A 22,639-nucleotide genomic window follows, 5' to 3' on the forward strand; every position below is an offset into this window, starting at 1 on the left:
TCAATACTGACCCTCTGACAGTGCAGCAATCCCTCCGTACTGACCCTCTGACAGTGCAGCACTCCCTCAGTACTGACCCTCTGACAGTGCAGCACTCCCTCAGTACTGACCCTGTGACAGTGCGGCACTCCCTCAGTACTGACCCTCTGACAGTGCGGCACTCCCTCAGTACTGACCCTCTGACAGTGCAGCACTCCCTCAGTACTGACCCTCTGACAGTGCAGCACTCCCTCAGTACTGACCCTCTGACAGTGCAGCACTCCCTCAGTACTGACCCTGTGACAGTGCGGCACTCCCTCAGTCCTGACCCTCTGACAGTGCGGCACTCCCTCAGTACTGACCCTCTGACAGTGCAGCACTCCCTCAGTACTGACCCACTGACAGTGCGGCACTCCCTCAGTACTGACCCTCTGACAGTGCAGCACTCTGCTGTGTTGGTTCTGAGACTCTGTTGTAAAGCCCCTTTTGCTTTGCTGTCTTGGATCAACACAAACCTGTGATCAGATCTGTCTTGTGCCTGGTTTATGTTGCTCAGTGTGACCCAATTGACCCATGGGGAAAGTCAACCTCCCTTACCCCTCCCCATAAAGCTTCATTTAGGTATCTTACCTTTACACAGAGCCAGTGAGTGATTGTTTCCACAAGCCACCTGAATAACGCACATTTCTTCAAAGTGTTTTAGTAATCTATGTGAATAAATGAAGCCATTAATCAATCATTTCAGCGCACATTGATCTCGGAGTAACATCGATATGTATCAATCTGCGGCCTGTCCTCACTCATTCATTAATCTTCCCCATGCTTTCTGACCGACCTTCGATCCCGCCCGTGCACTGGTTAAGGCCTGGTGGCCACTCGGGGCTCTAGAAGGCCACTGGAGCTCCCCTAGTGGTTGGGGCAAAGCAGGGCAGTACCCTGGCACCCCCCTTGGCACCTGTGCATCCTGGCACTGCCAGGAGAACTGCCCGCAGGTGCCAGGCTGGCAGAGACATGGGGGGGCCATGCCCATGAAAGGAGAGGGGGGGGGGGCAGAGGTATGAAGGAACCTCAAAAAGGTTAGGGGGTGTGAAAGGAGGGTTCCTGAAAAGGGGGGTCTGAAAGTAGAGGTTGGGGGCCTGAAAATGGGGGATCCTCAACGGTGAGGACACAGAGTGGGGTGTCCTCACTTACGGGAAGGGGGGGATGCCCATATCTACGAGGGGTGGCATCGCCCATGGGTGGGTGGAGACCCTCAAGCTCACAGAGATCGGGGCACCCTTTCAAAATGGTGTCCCGATCTGTGAGGAGCCAGTCTCTTGGTCTTAGAATCCCGACAGTGCAGAAGGAGGCCATTCAGCCTATCAAGTGTCACTGATCCAGGACGGCACAGTGTCGCACTACTGCCTCACGGAGCCGAGGACCCAGGTTCGATCCTGGCTCTGGGTCACTGTCCGTGTGCAGTTTGCACATTCTCCCCGTGTTTGCGTGGGTTTCGCTCCCACAACTCAAAGATGTGCAGGGCAGGTGGATTGGCCGCACTAAATTGCCCCTTAATTGGGAAAAAGAAAGTATTGGGTACTGTAAATTTATTTTAAAATGTATGCACCGACCCTCTGAAAGAGCACGTCACCCAAGCCCACTTCCCCATCCTAGCCCTCTGCTGTATTGTTCTTTGTGATCCCTTAACCTAACCTGCACATCTTTGGACTGTGGGAGGAAACCGGAGCACCCGGAGGAAACCCACGCAGACACGGGGAGAACATGCAGACTCCGCACAGACAGTGACCCAAGCCAGGAATTGATCCTGGAGCTGTGAGGCAGCAGTGTTAACCCGGATCCCTGATGCTGTGAGGCAGCAGTGGCAACCACTGTGCTACCGTGCTGCCTGCGAATTCCGCTCCCCACCGATGAAAACATTTCGAGATGCAGGGCCAGACCAGGAAGAAACTCCCCAAGGCCCTAAAATGATGACTAAGCGTGGGGGGTGAATCCAGGTCTGGCCTCACCCAAAACACCAGCAGGGACACCCCCTCTAAAGCTGCCCAAAATGACACATTGGGCACGATCCTCTGACCACTCTGCACCCGAAAAGCAGCTCGTCACGGCGCAGCATGGCCGGTGAAACAGGGAGATGCCGTTCCTGGGATCTACCCGGCTCGCTACGCCTCGCCAGATTCAACACGATCTTGCGAGACGTTGCAAAGGGAATCCCGCCCACAATGGGCAGATCACTTTTTGGCACATTTGCATATTAGAGCAAGGCAGTATGCCTCTCTCTATTGTGCAGATTCCCGAGGTACCTGAGGCTTTGGGATTCAATCCCTTCTCTTTGGGGATCTCAGGCAAGCGCCGTTTGATACTGGACCCCATAAACTGGGACCAAATGCAACGGCACTCGCGGGGGTCTCCAAGAGGATTGGGGCCCCCAGGCTCATGCCCTTTGGGCAGGGTGGTGCCCTGGCACTGCTGGTGCTACATGGGTACCCTGGCAGTGCCACCTGGGTGCCAGGTTGGCAGCCAAGGTGCCATTTGTTGGGCGCGTGCAATCAGGCAGGCGTTGCCTGGTGTAGGTGTTGGGGCCGGGGGATGTTTCCATATTGCGTTGGGGCTGGAGGGGGAGGGTGGGCGGGAATTCTTTTGGGGACCTCGGTACAACGGGGAGTTCCAGCGAGCGGAGCAGCGTGCCACCTAGGCCGCGCATTCCCCGTTTAGGCCCCTTACTCAACGCGAATCGACACTGCGAGTGCAGAGAAACACGCAGCTAAACGCGCTCCCTCGGTGACTTTGTTCCCTTTTGGGAAGATTGCGCCCATAGAGATTTTCTGGTTGAACCGTGCCAGAATGTAGGAACTGGAGGAGGTGATGGAGACCCTCAAGTCTGTTCTATTGTCATTCGGTGAGATTGTGGCTGCCTTGCTGACGAACTCCATAAACATCCCTTGCAATTCATGAATTGTGTTTTGCAGGAGAGAGTTCCAAACTTCTACCACTCTCTTGTGTGTGAACAGGAGAGAGTTGCAAACTTCTACCACTCTCTTGTGTGTGAACAGGAGAGAGTTCCAAACTTCTACCACTCTCTTGTGTGTGAACAGGAGAGAGTTGCAAACTTTTACCACTCTCTTGTGTGTGAACAGGAGAGAGTTCCAAACTTCTACCACTCTCTTGTGTGTGAACAGGAGAGAGTTCCAAACTTCTACCACTCTCTTGTGTGTGAACAGGAGAGAGTTCCAAACTTCTACCACTCTCTTGTGTGTGAACAGGAGAGAGTTCCAAACTTCTACCTCTCTCTTGTGTGTGAAAACAGTTTCCCAATCTCACTCCTGAAAAGTGTGGCTCCAATGACTGTGCTCCCCAGGCCGAGGCGCACCCAACCAGTGGGTCTCTTAACCTGCTAAAGCTGAGAGAATACAACTACAGCTTGTTCTCCTTAATTTAACTCTGCTTGAAACAGAGTTTATCGTTGTGATAAACCCATGGCACACCCCCTCCAGAGTCCACCCTGCTGATTCTATCATGACCTTCATTCCTACACCTCCTTCAGGGCACAAAACTGCACAAGTAATGTTGAAAACAAGAATTGTCTATGACCTGATGACCCCCACAATCGAAACGCCTCTTACCGTGGCACTGTGAGGCCGACTCTGTGAAGTGTTGACTTTGCATTAACTCTTTGCTCCTTGTTCTGCAGTTTACTAAAAAACACATCCCCCGCCTCGGACACATAGAGCACGTGGGCGGTTCCACTGTCCACGGTGCAAATCTTATGCTCTCTGAACTCTTTAACCAGCTCTGTGCAGAGTAAAAGGTGCAAAATATAAGCAGCAGTGAAAGTGGAACAGTTGATAAATACTGAGCTCTATTAGGCTTGGACCAGGAAAGGGTTAATAAAGACTTAAATATCTCTTCAGATTGTAGGTTACATTAACTTTTATCATTGCCTGTTAAATAGGTGTCTGTTAAAAGAAAGTGTTATTTGGCAGGTTTACATTTTAAAAATAATAATATTCAATTCAGTATCAGATAATAGTCATTTGGAACCATTAAACTAAACAATAAAACATTCTAGTAACAAATTATTTTAAAAAAAATTTAGACTACTCAATTCTTTTTTCCAATCAAGGGGCAATTTAGCATGACCCGTTCACCTACCCTGTCCGTCTTTTTGAATTTGATTGATTGATTCATTTATTGTCACATGTACCGAAGTACAGTGAAAAGTATTTTTCTGTGGCCGAGGGAACGTACACAGTATGTACATAGTAGACAAAAGGATAATCAACAGAGAACATTGACAAATGGTACATCGACAAACAGTGATTGGTTACAGTGCGGAACAAGGGCCAAACAAGAGCAGCATAGGGCGTCGAGAATAGTGTTCATACAGGGAACAGATCAGTCCGAGGGGGAGTCGTTGAGGAGTCTTGTAGCTGTGGGGAAGAAGCTGTTCCTATGTCTGGATGTGCGGGTCTTCAGACTTCTGTATCTTCTGTCTGATGGAAGAAGGCAAAGTCTGGGTGGGAGGGGTCTCTGACAATGCTGTCTGCCTTCCTGAGGCAGCGGGAGGTGTAGACAGAATCGATGCGGGGGTGCCAAGCTTGTGTGATGCGTTGGGCTGAGTTCACCACACTCTGCAGTTTCTTGCGATCTTGGGCCGAGCAGTTGCCATGCCAGGCTGTGATGCAGCCGAATAGGATGCTCTCTATCGCACATCTGTAGAAGTTTGTAAGAGTCGATGCAGACATGCCGAATTTCCTTAGTTTCCGTAGGAAGTAGAGACGTTGCTGGGTGTTCTTGACTGTTGCATCAACGTGAGTGGACGTGGACAGACTGTTGGTGATGGTGACCCCCAGGAACTTAAAAGCTATCGACCATCTCCACCTCAGAGCCATTGATTCAGACAGGTGTGTGTGTCATGCTACACTTTCCGACATTTAGAGAGGGGTCGGGGCTGTGGGGGTGAGACCCATGCAGACACGGGGCGAATGTGCAAACTCCAGGCAGACAGTGACCCGGGACCAGGATCGAACCCGGGTCCTCGGCGCCGTGAGACAGCAGTGATAACCACTGCGCCACCGTGCTGCCCCCAGTAATTAATTGTCAATAGGTTCTGCCAGGGAACACAGCTGCAAAGTACTTCACCCAAGCAGGAGATTGTTGTGGGGAAAGGATGTTGTGGGGAAAGGATCCATTCAAACTAAAGTTAGCACACAGCCACAGGATGGGCGGAGAGCTCCCTTTGTGAGGAAAGCTTTGAAACGGGACCTGCCTGAAAGAGCAGTGTTGGTGCGTTGTTGATCTGACATAAAGGTTGTTCAAAATGCAAAACTCTGAAAATCTTTGACTGGTGCACCTCAGACAGTCACTTATCCATCAAACCATTCCTCAAACAAGCGATTGGAATGTACCAATCCTTCACTGGCCTGCACAAGCTCATTGCCGTCTAGTTGAGTCCATCCAAAACTCGCATCAAGTCCCATTCACCCACCATTGGAGGAAGAACGCAGAAGTTTGCAAGAATGGATCAGGTGCTGGAAAATGGGATTGGAATACAAGGTGGTTATTTTTGACTGGCGCAGGCGCGATGGGCCGTTTCTGTGCTGTCGACCTCGATGTCTCTAAGAATGGGTCCAGGGATGAGAAATTTCAGCTGCGAGGATAGATTGGAGAGGTTGGGACTGTTCCCCTTGGAGAGAAAAGGCCAAGAGGAGATTTAATGGAGGTGTTTAAAATCATGCGGGGGCTGGTGGAGTAGATTGGGAGGAGCTGTTCCCGCTCATGAAAGGATCGAGAACGGGCGGGTACAGATTTAAAGAGATTTGCAAAAGAAACAAATGCAAAGTGAGAAGTGTGGTATCGTGTTAGGTCCACTGGTCTAACACTTGCTGCAACTGGATGCAGCTTAGATCTAAAAGATACTCCAGACCTTGAAGTTAGTTCAATCAGGTTTATTGCACTAATAGCACAGTTCTCTGTGAGTTCGACTCTCTGCTAACTTAAGTGTGGTCACTCTGTCTGACTGAGCCTGACTAGCTCTTAGCCACGTGGTGGAGGTGTGAGATTGTAACAACACCCGTGACTGACTCTCTAGATGTTCATCAGTGGAAAGAGGCGGAGTGTGAATGCCTCGTGTCTTTTATAGTCAGATCCCACCCCTGAGTCTCCTGCCTGCTTATTGGTCACGTCCTATTCTCTGTGTCCATTAGATGCTGGTCTGTATATCAGTGAGTGTGTATCTACATATCATGACATGTGGTGGAGGCCGGCTCAACGGAAGCATTCTAGAGGGCGTTAGATGATTATTTGAATTGAAACAATATGCGGGGGTACGGGGAAAGGGCAGGGGAATGGTACAAAGTCGTAATGCTCGTTTGGAGAGGCGGCGCAGAGAGGATGGGCCGAATGGCCTTAATCTGTGCCACAAAGATTCTGTGATCAATGCTGAGCTCGTTGGCCCACATTGGATCCCAGTCAGACAGCCCCTCCGTTTTAAAATCAGCATCCTTGTTTTCAAATTCCTCCGTGGTCACACCCCTCCCTCTCTCTGTACCCTCCACCTATGACACCCCGCGATCCCCGTGCTAGGTCCTCCGATTCTGGCCCTCCTGTGCATTCTGTAATTCTAATCACTGTGAACACCAAAGCAGGGAGGGAAACGCCAGAACAGGGTGGCAGGTACGTTTTCAAGAAGGGGTTAAGGTATAGCCCTTGGGGCAAAAGGGATAAAAGGATATGGGGTGGGGGGGGGAAGAGGGCGAGCACAGGCTTTGGGTGAGATGATCAGCCACGATCATAATGAATGGCGGAGCAGGCTCAAAGGGCCGAATGGCCTCCTCCTGCCCCGACATGGAGACCGGAATTGATGGAGCTAGCGCACGGTTCAGGGAGAATCACAGATGTAGGCTACAGTGAGAATGACCTTAAATCTGCTTCCTCTGGTTACCGACCCTCTTTCCAATGGAACTGGCGTTCCCAACCCTCCCAGGGTTTCCAGGAATTGATATTAAATCCCCAGGTTGTTGCTGTGTGCAGCACTGGAGAAAAATCATCAGGATATTAAAAAAGATTTAATTTTCCTTGAGCATTTCTCTGTGCTGGAAACAAAAGTATGGAAAATGGGGGAAGCAAAGGCAGGTCGACTGAGTCAGCATCATCCAATTGAGTAATGAGTCTCTTTGCTTTCCAATTGCCGCAGAAGGCCATCGTCACAGGGTGGATGTGTTGCCCGTCTAATGCCATGGGGGGTGTCATGTGATGAAATGTCCAGGAATAACTTTTAATCACAGTTGGCAACCCCAAGAGGAAACAGTGCACGCATTTTCCCAAAAGGTTTCTAAGTGCTGTAGCGAGCGGGAATTGCTGCGAGTTTCCCGGCGCGCGGCCCAGCGAGGCCGGCAATGATATTCAACATTTAAAAAAAATAAATTTAAGAGTACCCAATTCATTTTATTTCCAATTAAGGGGCAATTTAGCGTGGCCAATCCACCTACCCTGCACAGCTTTGGGTTGTGGGGGTGAAACCCACACAGACACTGGGAGAATGTGCAAACTCCACACGGACAGTGACCCAGAGCCGGGATCGAACGTGCGACCTCGGCGCATTGAGGCCACAGTGCTAACCACTGCGCCGCTGTGCTGCCCAACGATATTCAACATTAATTGATCCACTTAATGAGGCCTCATGGGCTTCTTGCCGCAAATTACGGCTCACCAGCTGATTCCCTGGCACCCCGTTCGCCAGTCGCCCGCTAACAAGGTCGAGCAGCCCTTAAGTTGCACTTGCTCAGCCAACCCCAGCCAGCTCGCAACAACGACGTCCAGGAGACCGACCACAAGATTCGGGGAAGCTGACCTGGGGAGGCTGCTAGACGCTGTGGTGGCCGGGAGGGAAGTCCTGTTCCCCCAAAGGAGGGCAGCCAAGTGGCGGGCGCTGTGAGCGCCGGGAGTGTGGCCAGGAGGGCTGGCTTCCAGTGCAGAAAGACCTACACCAGGCAGCGGGAGTGAGTCGACACCGACGCCCCGACTCCTCCAAGACATTTCCACCCCCACGGGAGCATCCAACCCCAACTCTCCATGTGACCCCCAACCCTCCCTCCAGCCCCTCCCCCTTCAACCCCCTCAACCCTTCCTTTCACCGCCCCCCCCCCCTTCCACCAAGGTGAACCACGCGTGTGGCTAACGATGCCCCCCCTGTCTCTCCTCAGGAAAATCAGATGGAGGCAGGAACCCCCAGGTGAGACAGCAGTCAGATCCCAGGACCCAGCTGGGTCCCAGCCTGATGCTGAGCCTGTGGAAGAGGCCATCGCAGAAGCATTATGGTGCGGCCGGGACATTGAGAGGAAGATGTCAGCGACACTCCAGCAGATCATCGTGGGCCGAAGGGCCTGTACTGTGCTGTACTGTTCTAGATCCATAGCCGCTTGGAGGAGTCCCAGAGGCTACGGGCGCTGGAGCTGTCGCCGGCAATACGTGGCACCGAGGCCAACACAGTGAGGGTGGTGACCGCAGTGGAGAGCTTGGTGCAGGTATCCAAGACATCGCGCAGTCAGTGATGGCCATGGCTGAGGGCCTCGGCAGAATGTCCGCCTCACTGGGGGGTGTGACCCAGTAGTAGGCCGGCCTTGATGAGGTTCTGCGGGGCATGTCCCGCTCTCAGATGGGACTGGCCGAGGTGTTGTGGAGCCTGTCCCAGGGCGCTGCCGAGGTGCTGCAGAGTGTGGCCTGGTCACTGGGCTGTGTGTCCCAGTCACTGAGGAGCATTGCCGAGGGCGTCGACACCACGTTGGAGGCAAGGTAATGCAGGGGCAGCCGGGACTCGAACCAGCTGCCCCTCCATCCCAAGGTGAACCCCAGGGCCCAATGGGCCAACTGGGAGGAGGGGGAACTGGATGCAAACCCAGACCCGTCCCATTGCGTGGCGACAGTGGGCACCAGCCCCCCCGGGTTCCATCCCTCTGATGAGGTGGCGTCTCGCAGCTAACACACGGGACAGGGCAGCAGGGCTGTGCATGTGCCGACGGCAGGTGAACCAGTGCCCTCCGGCCCCAGCGCCTCCAGGGGACGCCCGCCAGCAGCATCGAAGGCCACGGGATGTGGTAAGCTGCTGGCTGCCTCCACCTCGGATCCTGAGGAGACATCTAGACATAGAACATTACAGCGCAGTACAGGCCCTTCGGCCCTCGATGTAGCGCCGACCTGTGAAACCACTCTAAAGCCCATCTACACTATTCCCTTATCGTCCGTATGTCTATCCAATGACCATTTGAATTCCCTTCGTGTTGACGAGTACAGAAGCGGTCGAGCTAGGAGGGCCAAGCACGTTAAGGAACACTGAGGGCACCGGGGGAAGGGGGAGGGGGTGTGGGGGTAGGTATGGGGTGGGAGAGGGTCTGCACCATCGGGAGGGCAGGGAATTGTAAAACGCAATAAACCTTTGTGCAAAATAGTACGATGCCTCCGTCACTTTCTTCCGCAAAGCGGGCCGACCTCCGAACCCTTGGCCCATGTGTCCAGGCACCCGCCCCCTCCAAGGGTTGCCCCTGGAACGGGTACCCTCGATCCAGGGGTTGGCATGGTGATGCTGCGCGCTGTTGCCTCCCCCCGTCCCCCCCCCCCCCTCCCCCCAGTGCCTCCCCCACCCTCACCCCAGCGCCCCCGAGCTCTTTGCCTGTGAGGTGGCTACTCACCTCCTCGGCTCCCCACAGAAGCCCTTCCGCCTGGTTCACGTTTTTCAAAAGGAGCACTAATGGGTGCCAGCGTGAGCACTCGCTGGGGAGGCCGCTGGATGACCGCAGGCCGGTGGATATGGGGCTCTCGTTAGTTGCATGGAAATGGGGCTGACGTGGTGATAACTGGTTTCTCGGCACGATACATCGAGATCCCGCTTTCGCCTTCGGGGGCGGGCCGGTTGCATCGCAAACTGTTTGGCGCGGTTCTTGTCTTTGGCTTCTCCCGCTATTCACCGGCCTCGTTTCACTTGCGTGAGCGCGCGATATGAGGCCGGAGAATCGCACCCGGTTTCTCCTTATTCACTCCGTCAAAGCCCTTCCTGATTTTGAAAAGCTGTCTCCCCTTAGCCTTTCTGCTCTGAGGAGAACGATGCCAGATTCCCGAGTCCACCTGCAAAACTGCCATCCCTTGTCCCCGGTACCTTTCTTTCTGTTACTTATTGCGAACATCTGAAAATCCTGTTCTGGGGAGGCAAAGTTCAAATAATGAAACAACAACAGATAAATTCAGGGGAAAAAAAACTTTTAATTTGTGAACGGGCCGGGACTTAAAATGCAGAAGTAAAATCTCTCGTCAGACTGCACAGAAATCGCATGTTTGCACAAAGGATGGGCCAAAAACAAAGTTCTGCGTCTGCACCAGTACAGCTTGAATTCAGGTTGATACAATTATCTTTTCCCAACACAGCAGTTTCCATTTAGAGGCACAGCACACTCGGTCACAGAATCGAAAGTGAAAGTAAATGTGAAAGCAGGCAGGAAAACAAAACTTGAGAATGTTAAAACGAAACTCACTTTGTGTAAATATTATCTGAATAAAGTCAGGGCTGGCCATGGACCCGTATGTGACAAACCCCTGCTCACAAGCACCTGGAACTCGTGAATCACTCTCCTTTTAAACCCTTCGCTGTTTGCATGGGGTATCCTCAGTCCAAAGATGTGCAGGTTAGGTGGATTGGCCATGATAAATTGCCCTTAGTGTCCAAAATTGCCCTCAGTGTTGGGTGGGGTTACTGGGTTATGGGGATAGGGTGGAGGTGTTGACCTTGGGTAGGGTGCTCTTTCCAAGAGCCGGTGCAGACTCGATGGGCCGAATGGCCTCCTTCTGCACTGTAAATTCTATGATAATCAAAGACATCCCACACAATCAAATATTTATTCCTTTGCATTTGTTGCATTTGTATACAAATCGCATAAAACATCTGTAACATTTTACTGCATAAAAACCCCCTTACATTAATGAATGCCTGCTGTGGGGAAAAACATTAGCACAACTTCTTATTTTAGTCAGCCTCAAACCAATAACACAGAATTCACATTTTTACATAGCTTTTATAGTAAACTGTTCTTCACGCGCCTGATAGACAATTAAATATTTTGCTAAGTGCTTGCACAAGTGCATCGGGAGGAAGCAGGGTGCTGGTTTAATTTATGTATTTCAGATGCATAAACAAGTAACTTTAACTGTTAATTAATTGCTGATGGAAAAGAGAAATCATACGGTGCAGAAGGAGGCCATTCGGCCCATCAAGTCTGCACCGACCCACTTAAGCCCTCACTTCCACCCTATCCCTGTAACCCAATAACCCCTCCCAACCTTTTTTTCAGGTCACAAAGTCAATTTATCACGGCCAATCCACCTAACCTGCACGTCTATGGACTGTGGGAGGAAACCAGAGCACCCGGAGGAAACCCACGCAGACACGGGGAGAACGTGCAGACTCCGCACAGACAGTGACCCAGCGGGGAATCGAACCTGGGACCCTGATGCTGTGAAGCCACAGTGCTATCCACTTGTGCTACCGTGCTGCCCCTATATATTTCATTTACTGGTTTTGTGGATTGTCATTGAATTAATAAAATAATTTCATGCAGCAATCAGAGAATTCTCCAAATTCACCAGCCAATAGATGCCCTAATCTCACTTACCTGGCAGCCCGTTCTTCCCCTGGCCATTTGCCAAAGTATAAACTCTGCCATTCTTCAAGACAAACACACTGAATCGAGCTCTACAGCATATTTGCTGAATCTCCTCGCTCTCAAAAATGTCACCCAAAGGGATGGCTTGCGAAAGCATCCCGTCTCTGTCGGTGTCTGACCCCACTTGCCCACAGCTCAGCTCTCCCGAGCGTAACATGCTGGTCTCCCTTACAACTCTATCTGTGTCCTGTGCTGACATCTGACAGCTCCACTTCCTGTTAAACAGAACTCAACTATTTTAATTGGCTTAGATCCAGGTTCCCTGGCTGAGTGCAGCAACCAATTAAATTGAAAAGAAAATAGTGAAAGAGCTGTTGTGACACTTGAAACAGCAAATAACTCTGGGAAACATCCAGAACCGGGATAGAGATGAATAAAGAGATGCTATGGATGACACAATGGGTTGTTTGCACACAGCAATCTCCCACAAACAACCATGAAATAAATTACCAGATAATTAGTTTTCAGAAAGAACAACTGATTTATTTGGGACTTTTCATGACCATCGAATGCCTCAAAGCACTTTACTGTTTTTAAAAATAAATTTAGAGTACCAATTCATTTTTTTCCAATAAAGGGGCAATTTAGCGTGGCCAATTCACCTACCCTGCACATCTTTGGGTTGTGGGGGTGAGACCCACGCAGACACGGGGAGAATGTGCAAACTCCACACTGTGAGAAACACCGCTCACCTAATAAAAGATTTACACTTAGTCAAATTCTGAAGAAGTATTTATTTCAATCGATCTTGCAAGAACGGGTGCCGCCAGTAAGCAACAACAGACACACAGAATTCACACAGCATCACTTTGTTATATACAATCCGTGAGAAACAATCCGTGGGAAACACATCCCACACACTATAGACAGGGCAGTTCCCTTATCAGTGATCCCTTATTTGGCCTCCCCCTTGCATAGTGATTTCTGTCCGCTCCTGGTATATCCTTGGACCGTCAGTTAAAGATAAGAATGAGGCCCCCTGCTTGCACCTGCTATCTTCCCCCTTGCTTAGTGATTTCTGTTATTGTACATCCCTTTCTTCCCCGAAGGTCATCCTGGTACATCGTTATAATAATTCGCTCACTATAGCTTACTCAGAACCTGACATGTTAATTTTCCCATCATTCTTCATTGTTGACATCTTAATTGTGAACCAGAGTTTATACATGTAAAAACAACACGAAAACAACACAAAATGTTCATTTCTCACAACACGGACAGTGACCCAGGGCTGAGATCGAACCCGGGACCTCGGTGCCGTGAGGCAGAAGTGCTAACCACTGTGCCACCGTGCCGCCCTGAAGTACTTTACGGTTTAATGTAGGAAACACATGAGCCAATTTGTGCGCGGGAAGCTCCAACAAACAGGAGTGCAATAATGACCGGGTAAATCTGTGACCTCGATTTGCGGAATCAATATGGATAATTCCATTAGCCTTTCTTTGAAATAGTCCCATGGGATTGTTGTTATCATCCATTTGATCAGGCAGACAGGGGTTCAATTACAACATCTCATTGGAAAGAAAGTACTTGCAGCCTGTACAGCACAGTACTGCACAGTGTCAGCCTGAACTTCTACCAGCGGAGCCATGACTAACATATTGATTGTTAACTTTCTGATAGTGCGGTTCTCCCTCAGGACTGTACTGGGAGTGTCGGCCTGGATGACGTGACAACCTGAAATGAAATAAACAACTGGCATGCTTTTAATTAAGACCAGTTTTAGCTTTTTATAATAAATTTAGAGTACCCAATTCATTTTTTCCAATTAAGGGGCAAATTAGCGTGGCCAATCCACCCACCCTGCACATCTTTGGGTTGTGGGGGCGAAACCCACGCAGACACGGGGAGAATGTGCAAACTCCACACGGACAGTGACCCGGAGCCGGGATCGAACCTGGGACCTCAGCGCCGTGAGGCAGCAGTGCTAACCACTACACCACCGTGCTGCCCAGATCAGTTTTATCTTAACCGTTTAAGGATGGAAAGTACCTTATGACTGTTCTAATGTATTTATTCCTAATATTTGACAACCCAATTTTATTTGAAGGAATCTCAATCATTTCATTCCATTCAGAGACGGGGAATGATCAGTTATTCCTAGATTTGGGCTATAACATCTCCTTCCTTCGGCACTCCCAGAACAGGTCAATAGGGAGTCAGAATTTTGGACCAGGTAGATCAAGTGCCTGCCCCATTTGCCAACCATTAATTCAAATGAAATAAAGAAAGGTTTGCATTTCTATAGAGCCTTTCACAAGCTCAGGGCATCCAAAAATATTTCACAGTCCACAAAGTGCGTTAACAGGCGGCAGGATCCCGGGTTCAATTTCTGACTTGGGTCTCTGTCTGTGCGGAGTCTGCATGTTCTCCCCGTGTCAGCGTGGGTTTCCTCCGGGTGCTCCTGTTTCCGCCCACAAGTCCCAAAAGACGTGCTTTTGGGTGAATTGGACATTCTGATTTCTCCCTCTGCGTACCCGAACAGACGCCGGAATGTGGCGACTAGGGGACTTTCGCAGTAGCTTTATTGCAGTGTTAATGTAAGCCTACCTGTGACAATAAAAATTATTATTATCATACAAGTGTAGTCACTGTTGTAGGGAAAAGGGCAGCCAATTTGTGCACAGCAAGCTTCCATGAAGAGCGGTGTGATAACGGTCAGATAATCTGTTTTTAATGATGTCGGTTAAAGGATAAATATTGGCTCCAGGCCACTGAGGTAATCTCCGCTCCTCGTCTGGGAGACAATGCCACAAGATCCTTCAGGTCCACCCGAATGAGGTTCAGCTTCATATCTCGCCCAAAAGACAGCACCTCTGGCAGTGCAGCAGTCCCTCACTGGAGTGTCAATCTACATTTTGCTACCGCTACTGCCTCGCACAGATGCCAGGTGTTCATTTTGTTAATAAACTATATCACTCGTCAAAGAACAAGATGTTCTGTGTGCATCTGTACTACGGCCACAACACAGAACATAACAAGACCCAGGACCTTGGAGAAGGTGGTCCCGGAGTACATAGAACATAGAAAATACAGCACAGAACAGGCCCTTCGGCCCACGATGTTGTGCCGAACCTTTGTCCTAGATTAATCATAGATTATCATTGAATTTACAGTGCAGAAGGAGGCCATTCAGCCCCTTGAGTCTGCACCGGCTCTTGGAAAGAGCACCCTACCCAAACCCAACACCTCCACCCAACACCAAGGGCAATTTTGGACATTAAGGGCAATTTATCATTGGCCAATTCACCTAACCTGCACATTATTGGACTGTGGGAGGAAACCGGAGCACCCGGAGGAAACCCACGCAGACACGGGGAGGACGTGCAGACTCCGCACAGACAGTGGCCCAAGCCGGAATCGAACCTGGCACCCTGGAGCTGTGAAGCAATTGTGCTATCCACAATGCTAGCGTGCTGCCCTTAAGAACAAATAAATCTACACTATATCATTTTACCGTAATCCATGTACCTATCCAATAGCTGCTTGAAGGTCCCTAATGTTTCCGACTCAACTACTTCCACAGGCAGTGCATTCCATGTCCCCACTACTCTCTGGGTAAAGAACCTACCTCCGATATCCCTCCTATATCTTCCACCTTTCACCTTAAAATCATGTCCCCTTGTAATGGTTTGTTCCACCCGGGGAAAAAGTCTCTGACTGTCTACTCTATCTATTCCCCTGATCATCTTATAAACCTCTATCAAGTCGCCCCTCATCATTCTCCGTTCTAATGAGAAAAGGCCTAGCACCCTCAACCTTTCCTCGTAAGACCTACTCTCCATTCCAGGCAACATCCTGGTAAATCTTCTTTGCACCTTTTCCAAAGCTTCCACATCCTTCCTAAAATGAGGCGACCAGAACTGTACACAGTACTCCAAATGTGGCCTTACCAAAGTTTTGTACAGCTGCATCATCACCTCACGGCTCTTAAATTCAATCCCTCTGTTAATGAACGCGAGCACACCATAGGCCTTCTTCACAGCTCTATCCACTTGAGTGTCAACTTTCAAAGATGTATGAACATAGACCCCAAGATCTCTCTGCTCCTCCACATTGCCAAGAACTCTACCGTTAACTTTGTATTCCGCATTCGTATTTGTCCTTCCAAAATGGACAACCTCATACTTTTCAGGGTTAAACTCCATCTGCCACTTCTCAGCCCAGCTCTGCATCCTATCTATGTCTCTTTGCAGCCGACAACAGCCCTCCTTACTATCCACAACTCCACCAATCTTCGTATCGTCTGCAAATTTACTGACCCACCCTTCAACGCCCTCATCCAAGTCATTAATGAAAATCACAAACAGCAGAGGACCCAGAACTGATCCCTGCGGTACGCCACTGGTAACTGGGATCCAGGCTGAATATTTGCCATCCACCACCACTCTCTGACTTCTATCGGTTAGCCAGTTCGTTATCCAACTGGCCAAATTTCCCACTATCCCATGCCTCCTTACTTTCTGCAGAAGCCTACCATGGGGAACCTTATCAAATGCCTTACTAAAATCCATGTACACTACATCCACTGCTTTACCTTCATCCGCATGCTTGGTCACCTCCTCAAAGAATTCAATAAGACTTGTAAGGCAAGACCTACCCCTCACAAATCCGTGCTGACTATCCCTAATCAAGCAGTGTCTTTCCAGATGCTCAGAAATCCTATCCTTCAGTACCCTTTCCATTACTTTGCCTACCACCGAAGTAAGACTAACTGGCCTGTAATTCCCAGGGTTATCCCTAGTCCCTTTTTTGAACAGGGGCACGACATTCGCCACTCTCCAATCCCCTGGTACCACCCCTGTTGACAGTGAGGACGAAAAGATCATTGCCAACGGCTCTGCAATTTCATCTCTTGCTTCCCATAGAATCCTTGGATATATCCCGTCAGGCCCGGGGGACTTGTCTATCCTCACGTTTTTCAAAATGCCCAACACATCTTCCTTCCTAACAAGTATTTCCTCGAGCTTACCAATCTGTTTCACACTGTCCTCTCCAACAATATCACCCCTCTCATTTGTAAATACAGAAGAAAAGTACTCGTTCAAGACCTCTCCTATCTCTTCAGACTCAATACACAATCTCCCGCTACTGTCCTTGATCGGACCTACCCTCGCTCTAGTCATTCTCATATTTCTCACATATGGCCTTGGTCCTACCCGCCAAAGATTGTTCATGCCCTCTCTTAGCTCTCCTAATCCCTTTCTTCAGTTCCCTCCTGGCTATCTTGTATCCCTCCAATGCCCTGTCTGAACCTTGTTTCCTCAGCCTTACATAAATCTCCTTTTTCCTCTTAACAAGACATTCAACCTCTCTTGTCAACCATGGTTCCCTCACTCGACCATCTCTTCTCTGCCTGACAGGGACATACATATCAAGGACACGTAGCACCTGTTCCTTGAACAAGTTCCACATTTCACTTGTGTCCTTCCCTGCCAGCCTATGTTCCCAATTTATGCACTTCAATTCTTGTCTGACAACATCGTATTTACCCTTCCCCCAATTGTAAACCTTGCCCTGTTGCACGTACCTATCCCTCTCCATTACTAAAGTGAAAGTCGCAGAATTGTGGTCACTATCTCCAAAATGCTCCCCCACTAACAAATCTATCACTTGCCCTGGTTCATTACCAAGTACTAAATCCAATATTGCCCCTCCTCTGGTCGGACAATCTACATACTGTGTTAGAAAAGCTTCCTGGACACACTGCACAAACACCACCCCATCCAAACTATTTGATCTAAAGAGTTTCCACTCAATATTTGGGAAGTTAAAGTCGCCCATGACTACTACCCTATGACTTCTGCACCTTTCCAAAATCTGTTTCCCAATCTGTTCCTCCACACCTCTGCTACTATTGGGGGGCCTATAGAAAACTCCTAACAAGGTGACTGCTCCTTTCCTATTTCTGACTTCAACCCATACTACCTCAAAAGGGTGATACTCCTCGAACTGCCTTTCTGCAGCTGTTATACTATCTCTAATTAATAATGCCACCCCCCCCCCACCTCTTTTACCACCCTCCCTAATCTTATTGAAACATCTATAACCAGGGACATCCAACAACCATTTCTGCCCCTCTTCTATCCAAGTTTCCGTGATGGCCACCACATCGTAGTCCCAAGTACCGATCCATGCCTTAAGTTCACCCACCTTATTCCTGATGCTTCTTGCGTTGAAGTATACACACTTCAACCCATCTCCGTGCCTGCAAGTACTCTCCTTTGGCAGTGTTCCCTTCCCCACTGCCTCATTACACGCTTTGGCGTCCTGAATATCGGCTACCTTAGTTGCTGGACTACAAATCCGGTTCCCATTCCCCTGCCAAATTAGTTTAAACCCTCCCGAAGAGTACTAGAAAACCTCCCTCCCAGGATATTGGTGCCCCTCTGGTTCAGATGCAACCCGTCCTGCTTGTACAGGTCCCACCTTCCCCAGAATGCGCTCCAATTATCCAAATACCTGAAGCCCTCCTTCCTACATCATTCCTGCAGCCACGTGTTCAACTGCACTCTCTCCCTATTCCTAGCCTCGCTATCACGTGGCACCGGCAACAAACCAGAGATGACAACTCTGTCTGTCCTGGCTTTTAACTTCCAGCCTAACTCCCTAAACTTGTTTATTACCTCCACACCCCTTTTCCTACCTATGTCGTTGGTACCAATGTGCACCACGACTTCTGGCTGCTCCCCCTCCCCCTTAAGGATCCTGAAGACACGATCCGAGACATCCCTGGCCCTGGCACCCGGGAGGCAACATACCTTCCGGGAGTCTCGCTCGCGACCTCAGAATCTCCTATCTACTCCCCTAACCATTGAATCTCCGACAACTATTGCTTTTCTATTCTCCCCCCTTCCCTTCTGAGCCCCAGAGCCAGACTCAGTGCCAGAGACCTGGCCGCTAGGGCCTTCCCCCGGTAGGTCATCCCCCCCAACAGCATCCAAAACGGTATACTTGTTTTGAAGGGGAACGGCCACGAGGGATCCCTGCACTGTCTGCCTGTTTGTTTTTTTCCCCCCTGACTGTAACCCAGCTATTCTTGTCCTGTACCTTGGGTGTGGTTACCTCCCTGTAACTCTTCTCAATTACCCCCTCTGCCTCCCGGATGATCCGAAGTTCATCCAGCTTCAGCTCCAGTTCCCTAACACGGTCTTTGAGGAGCTGAAGTTGGGTGCACTTCCCGCAGGTATAGTCAGCGGGGACACCAGTGGTATCCCTCACCACCCACATCCTACAGGTGGAGCATGCAACTGGCCTAGCCTCCATCCCCTCTTACCTTACAGAATATAGCTGCCGTGTGGACTAACTAGATCTCCGCCCTCCGACTCTGCTCCCAGTCAGCTACACTTTCTGTAAACTCCTTGCTCTCTTCGCACTCTTTGCGGAAATGTCGGAAACAAAATGAAAGGAGCACCTTACTCCCTCCTCACCTAACTCCCTCGGTCACCAAACTCTTACTATAGCACTCAAAAAGCACCAAATTCAGCACTCCCTCGGTCACCAAACTCTTACTATAGCACTCAGAATGCACCAAATTCAGCACTCCCTCGGTCACCAAACTCTTACTATAGCACTCAAAATGCACCAAATTCAGCACTCAGTGCAAACAAAGTCTGCACTGTAGGGGATCACTTTTATACTGTGAATCTAGCCTCTGAAAACTGGCCTAATCCAATTAACTAATTAACAAGCTCCAGCTGCAAGTGCCTACAAGTAGAAGCCTGTTTAAAGCGGATTGAAAATTCACCTTCTTCTAAACCAAACAGCAACTTTTAAGTTAATTAACTAAATAAAAGAAAGACTAAACTTTAGATAAGTGGGAGTGGGAGGGTACGAGACGTCCAGACTGTCCGGGAGGGGGCTGATCGAGGTGCTGTGGAGTAGACTGAGGGACGAGGGTGGGGGGGGGGGGCGGCGGTGGTAGACCTTGAGCTCTAACACCCCCGGGTGGGGGCACCCCAACCCTGAGGGGGCCTTCAGGGTGAGGCGCTCCCCCCATCCCGCCTTAGATGGGGAAAGTTGGAAATGCCCATTTCCCAGGCTATCCACACCCACTCCTGCCAGCCTAAGAAATCGGGCTGGGTGGAATAAGATCGTTAATTGGCCATTAAGTGGCCACTTAAGGCCTTGACAGGTGAAAGGGTAAGCCCTCACCCCCTCCCCCTAGCCCGATGCCATGCCCCTCCAAGTGTGAAATTGTGTCTTTGTTTGGGTTGGCGGGTTCTCGGGAGGGAATCCCATCCATCCAATTTTATGCCCCCCCGCCCACCCACCTCAGAACCCACCTTGGGAGGAGAGTAAAATTCTGCCCTCGCAGTGCCGTGGCACAAAGTGGCCCCTCCAATGTGAAAGTCACATCTTCACTCCCAATATTAGCAGAGCAGTCGACGTGGGGAAAATCCTGGATGGGGAATTTTTAATCCCCAAGGACTCCTAGAGTATGAGCTTCCCAGAGAGGGGGTGGGAGGTCACCTAGTTGGAACTTGGTGGACCTACACCTAAAAGCCGGCCCAAGCAGGGGCCGGGGCTGTTGGCTGTCTCAACAGGGACTAGATTGGGAGAGAGTTACTGGCGTGGGCAGAGTTCAATATGCACCTTGTTCCCCTACCACTGGCTTCCTCCGTTACTAAACATGCCAAAGTTAGAAAGATGGTTGAACTCAAAATGCACTCATCATACGAGGCGAAAGAGAAATTTGGTTCAAACCTATTGCTGAGTCTCTGATTGAACTTAATAATTGTCAAAGTAAATATAACCAGAAAAAGAAGCACTTTGAGCCAATTGTTATCAATTTAAAAGCAAAGCAGGGGCAAATCTATCATACTTATAACAACTTATTTATTAACAGCAACAATTACATTTATATAGCATCTTTAACATCGTAAATTATCTCAAGGCATTTCGGAAGGGTGCTATTAGGCAGAGTATTTGACCCAGAAGGCCGCATTGGGACATGTGGCCACAGCCCTGTCAAAGGGGTAGATTTTAAAGAATAACAATAATACTGATGATCGCTTATTGACACAAGTAGGCTTTAATGAAGTTACTGTGAAAAGCCCCTAGTCACCACATTCCGGCACCTGTTCAGGGAGGCCGGTACGGGAATTGAACCCGCGCTGTTGCCATTGTTCTGCATTACAAGTCGGCTGTTTAGCCCACTGTGCTAAACCAGCCCCTTGAATAAACGGAGAGAAAGGGAAACAAAGAACTTTGGGGACTGAATTCCAGATCTTCGGGTCCAAGAGGCTGATGGCAGGGCTGCCAACAGTGGATGAATTGAAGTCAGGTTGCTCAAGAGGTCAGCATTGGAGCAGGGCAGATATCTCAGAGGTTTAATCAGTGGGCAGACATCTCAGGAAGGTTGAGTCCCTGGGGGGATTTGAAGGGAAGGAGAAGCATTTTAAAATCAAGGCGTTGCTGGACCGGGAGCCACTGTTGATCAGGGAGCACAGGGCTGATGGGTGAATTGCTTAGAATATATGGCTCAGGAACAGGCCATTCAGCCCACCCAACCCGTGCTGACTCAGTGTGTATAACCCTTTATTCCCTTCACCCTCAACTTCTCATCTAGTTTCCCGTCTAACCTGTGGATTGATACTGCTGTCCTCAGACATCTCTTGTAGGAGCGAGTTCCAGATTATCATTAAATTTCACATTGTCCAGTTGCCACAGCGGCTGTGAGATTTCCATTTGGGTCAGCTGAGGTCATTAGATCTTGCTCAAATGTGCAAAATTGAGCGAAGGGCCATCTTTAAGTAAATTACTGCCCAGGGAGCGGGCAGTCACTGAGGCTGAGGTCAGCATCGGGGCGGTCAGCATTGCGGGGGGGGGTCAGCATCGGGGGGTCAGCATCGGGGGGTCAGCATCGGGGGGTCAGCATCGGGGGGGGGTCAGCATCGGGGGGTCAGCATCGGGGGGTCAGCATCGGGGGGTCAGCATCGGGGGGTCAGCATCGGGGGGTCAACATCGGGGGGTCAGCATCGGGGGGTCAGCATCGGGGGGCAACATCGGGGGGTCAGCATCGGGGAACCAAGTGATCCCCCACTGAGTAATGGTGTCCATATGGCACGAGTGGTATGACCTCCTCACCACCCCCACAGCAACCCCACAGCAACCCCACACCCACACACTCTCACCACCACCACAGCACGCCCACACCACTCCAACCCCACCCCAACCCCACCACCCCACCTCCCCCACACCACCCCAACCCGCAATCCGACCATGCATCATGTCTTGCAGGATCACCTGGCGACGAGGTGGTCTCTTCTGGTGCCCCCCGCCCCCGTCCACAACCCCAGGAGTTTCCAGAGAGGAGGCAGCTACGCGACCCCCAAACGCCTGCCCATGACACTGCGGAGCACCAGCCCAGAGACAACACCGACGTTCTGTCCCTGTTGTCTCCAACACCCCCCACCATCTCAGAGACACTCGCCTCGGTTGGGCATTATAGTCAACAGGCACTTGGGGCACAATCGGCAGTGGTACATTGGGTGGAGGTAGGAACCCCCGACGGCAGGAAGGTGGCGTGACCGCAAGAACTAATTGTTCCAGATGGGTTTCGGGCTTCTGGAAATGGCAGCTCCGTCGATAGTGGAGTTGTAATCCCAGAGCCAGGGACTACATGAAGGGCTGTCGGCGAGCACCCAGTACCTGCAGGTGCAGTTAGAAGAGCCCAACCGCGTGCAGCAGGAGGTGGTGGCGTCCATGCGTGCCATCCAGGCCAACAACGCACGGGTGGCGTCCGCAATGCAGGCTTTGGGGCGAAGGCATTAGCCCATGGGAAGGGCTGGGTCAAGATGTCCAAAGCCTGCGGTTCCAGGTGCACCATAATCCGGCAGATATGCCGTACGGTCCCCCTGCTCAGCCGAAGTCTTCGACGGCATGCCCGGTCCGGCAGGTCCTCGAATTACAGGCCCGGCTGAGGCCTATTGTGGCTCCTTCCCACCTCCTCC

The 22,639-nt window shown here is 50.5% G+C and overlaps 1 protein-coding gene across 1 annotated transcript in view; it reads right to left on the minus strand.

Annotated features, from left to right (window-relative positions):
* The window catches only part of LOC140408288 (probable E3 ubiquitin-protein ligase HERC4), a 118,514-nt gene extending 106,698 nt beyond the window's left edge, over nucleotides 1-11,816 (minus strand). The window contains exons 1-3 of the mRNA XM_072495277.1: nucleotides 11,634-11,816; nucleotides 3,600-3,768; nucleotides 610-686 (exon numbers count right to left, since the gene is read on the minus strand). Of these exons, the coding sequence (XP_072351378.1) occupies nucleotides 610-686; nucleotides 3,600-3,768; nucleotides 11,634-11,781 (394 nt within the window). The 5' untranslated portion in view covers nucleotides 11,782-11,816. The remainder of the gene's footprint in view (nucleotides 1-609; nucleotides 687-3,599; nucleotides 3,769-11,633) is intronic.
* Between the last annotated feature and the right edge of the window lie 10,823 nt (nucleotides 11,817-22,639).

Source organism: Scyliorhinus torazame, chromosome 3, assembly GCF_047496885.1.
Source record: "Scyliorhinus torazame isolate Kashiwa2021f chromosome 3, sScyTor2.1, whole genome shotgun sequence".
Classification (NCBI taxonomy): Eukaryota; Metazoa; Chordata; class Chondrichthyes; order Carcharhiniformes; family Scyliorhinidae; genus Scyliorhinus; species Scyliorhinus torazame.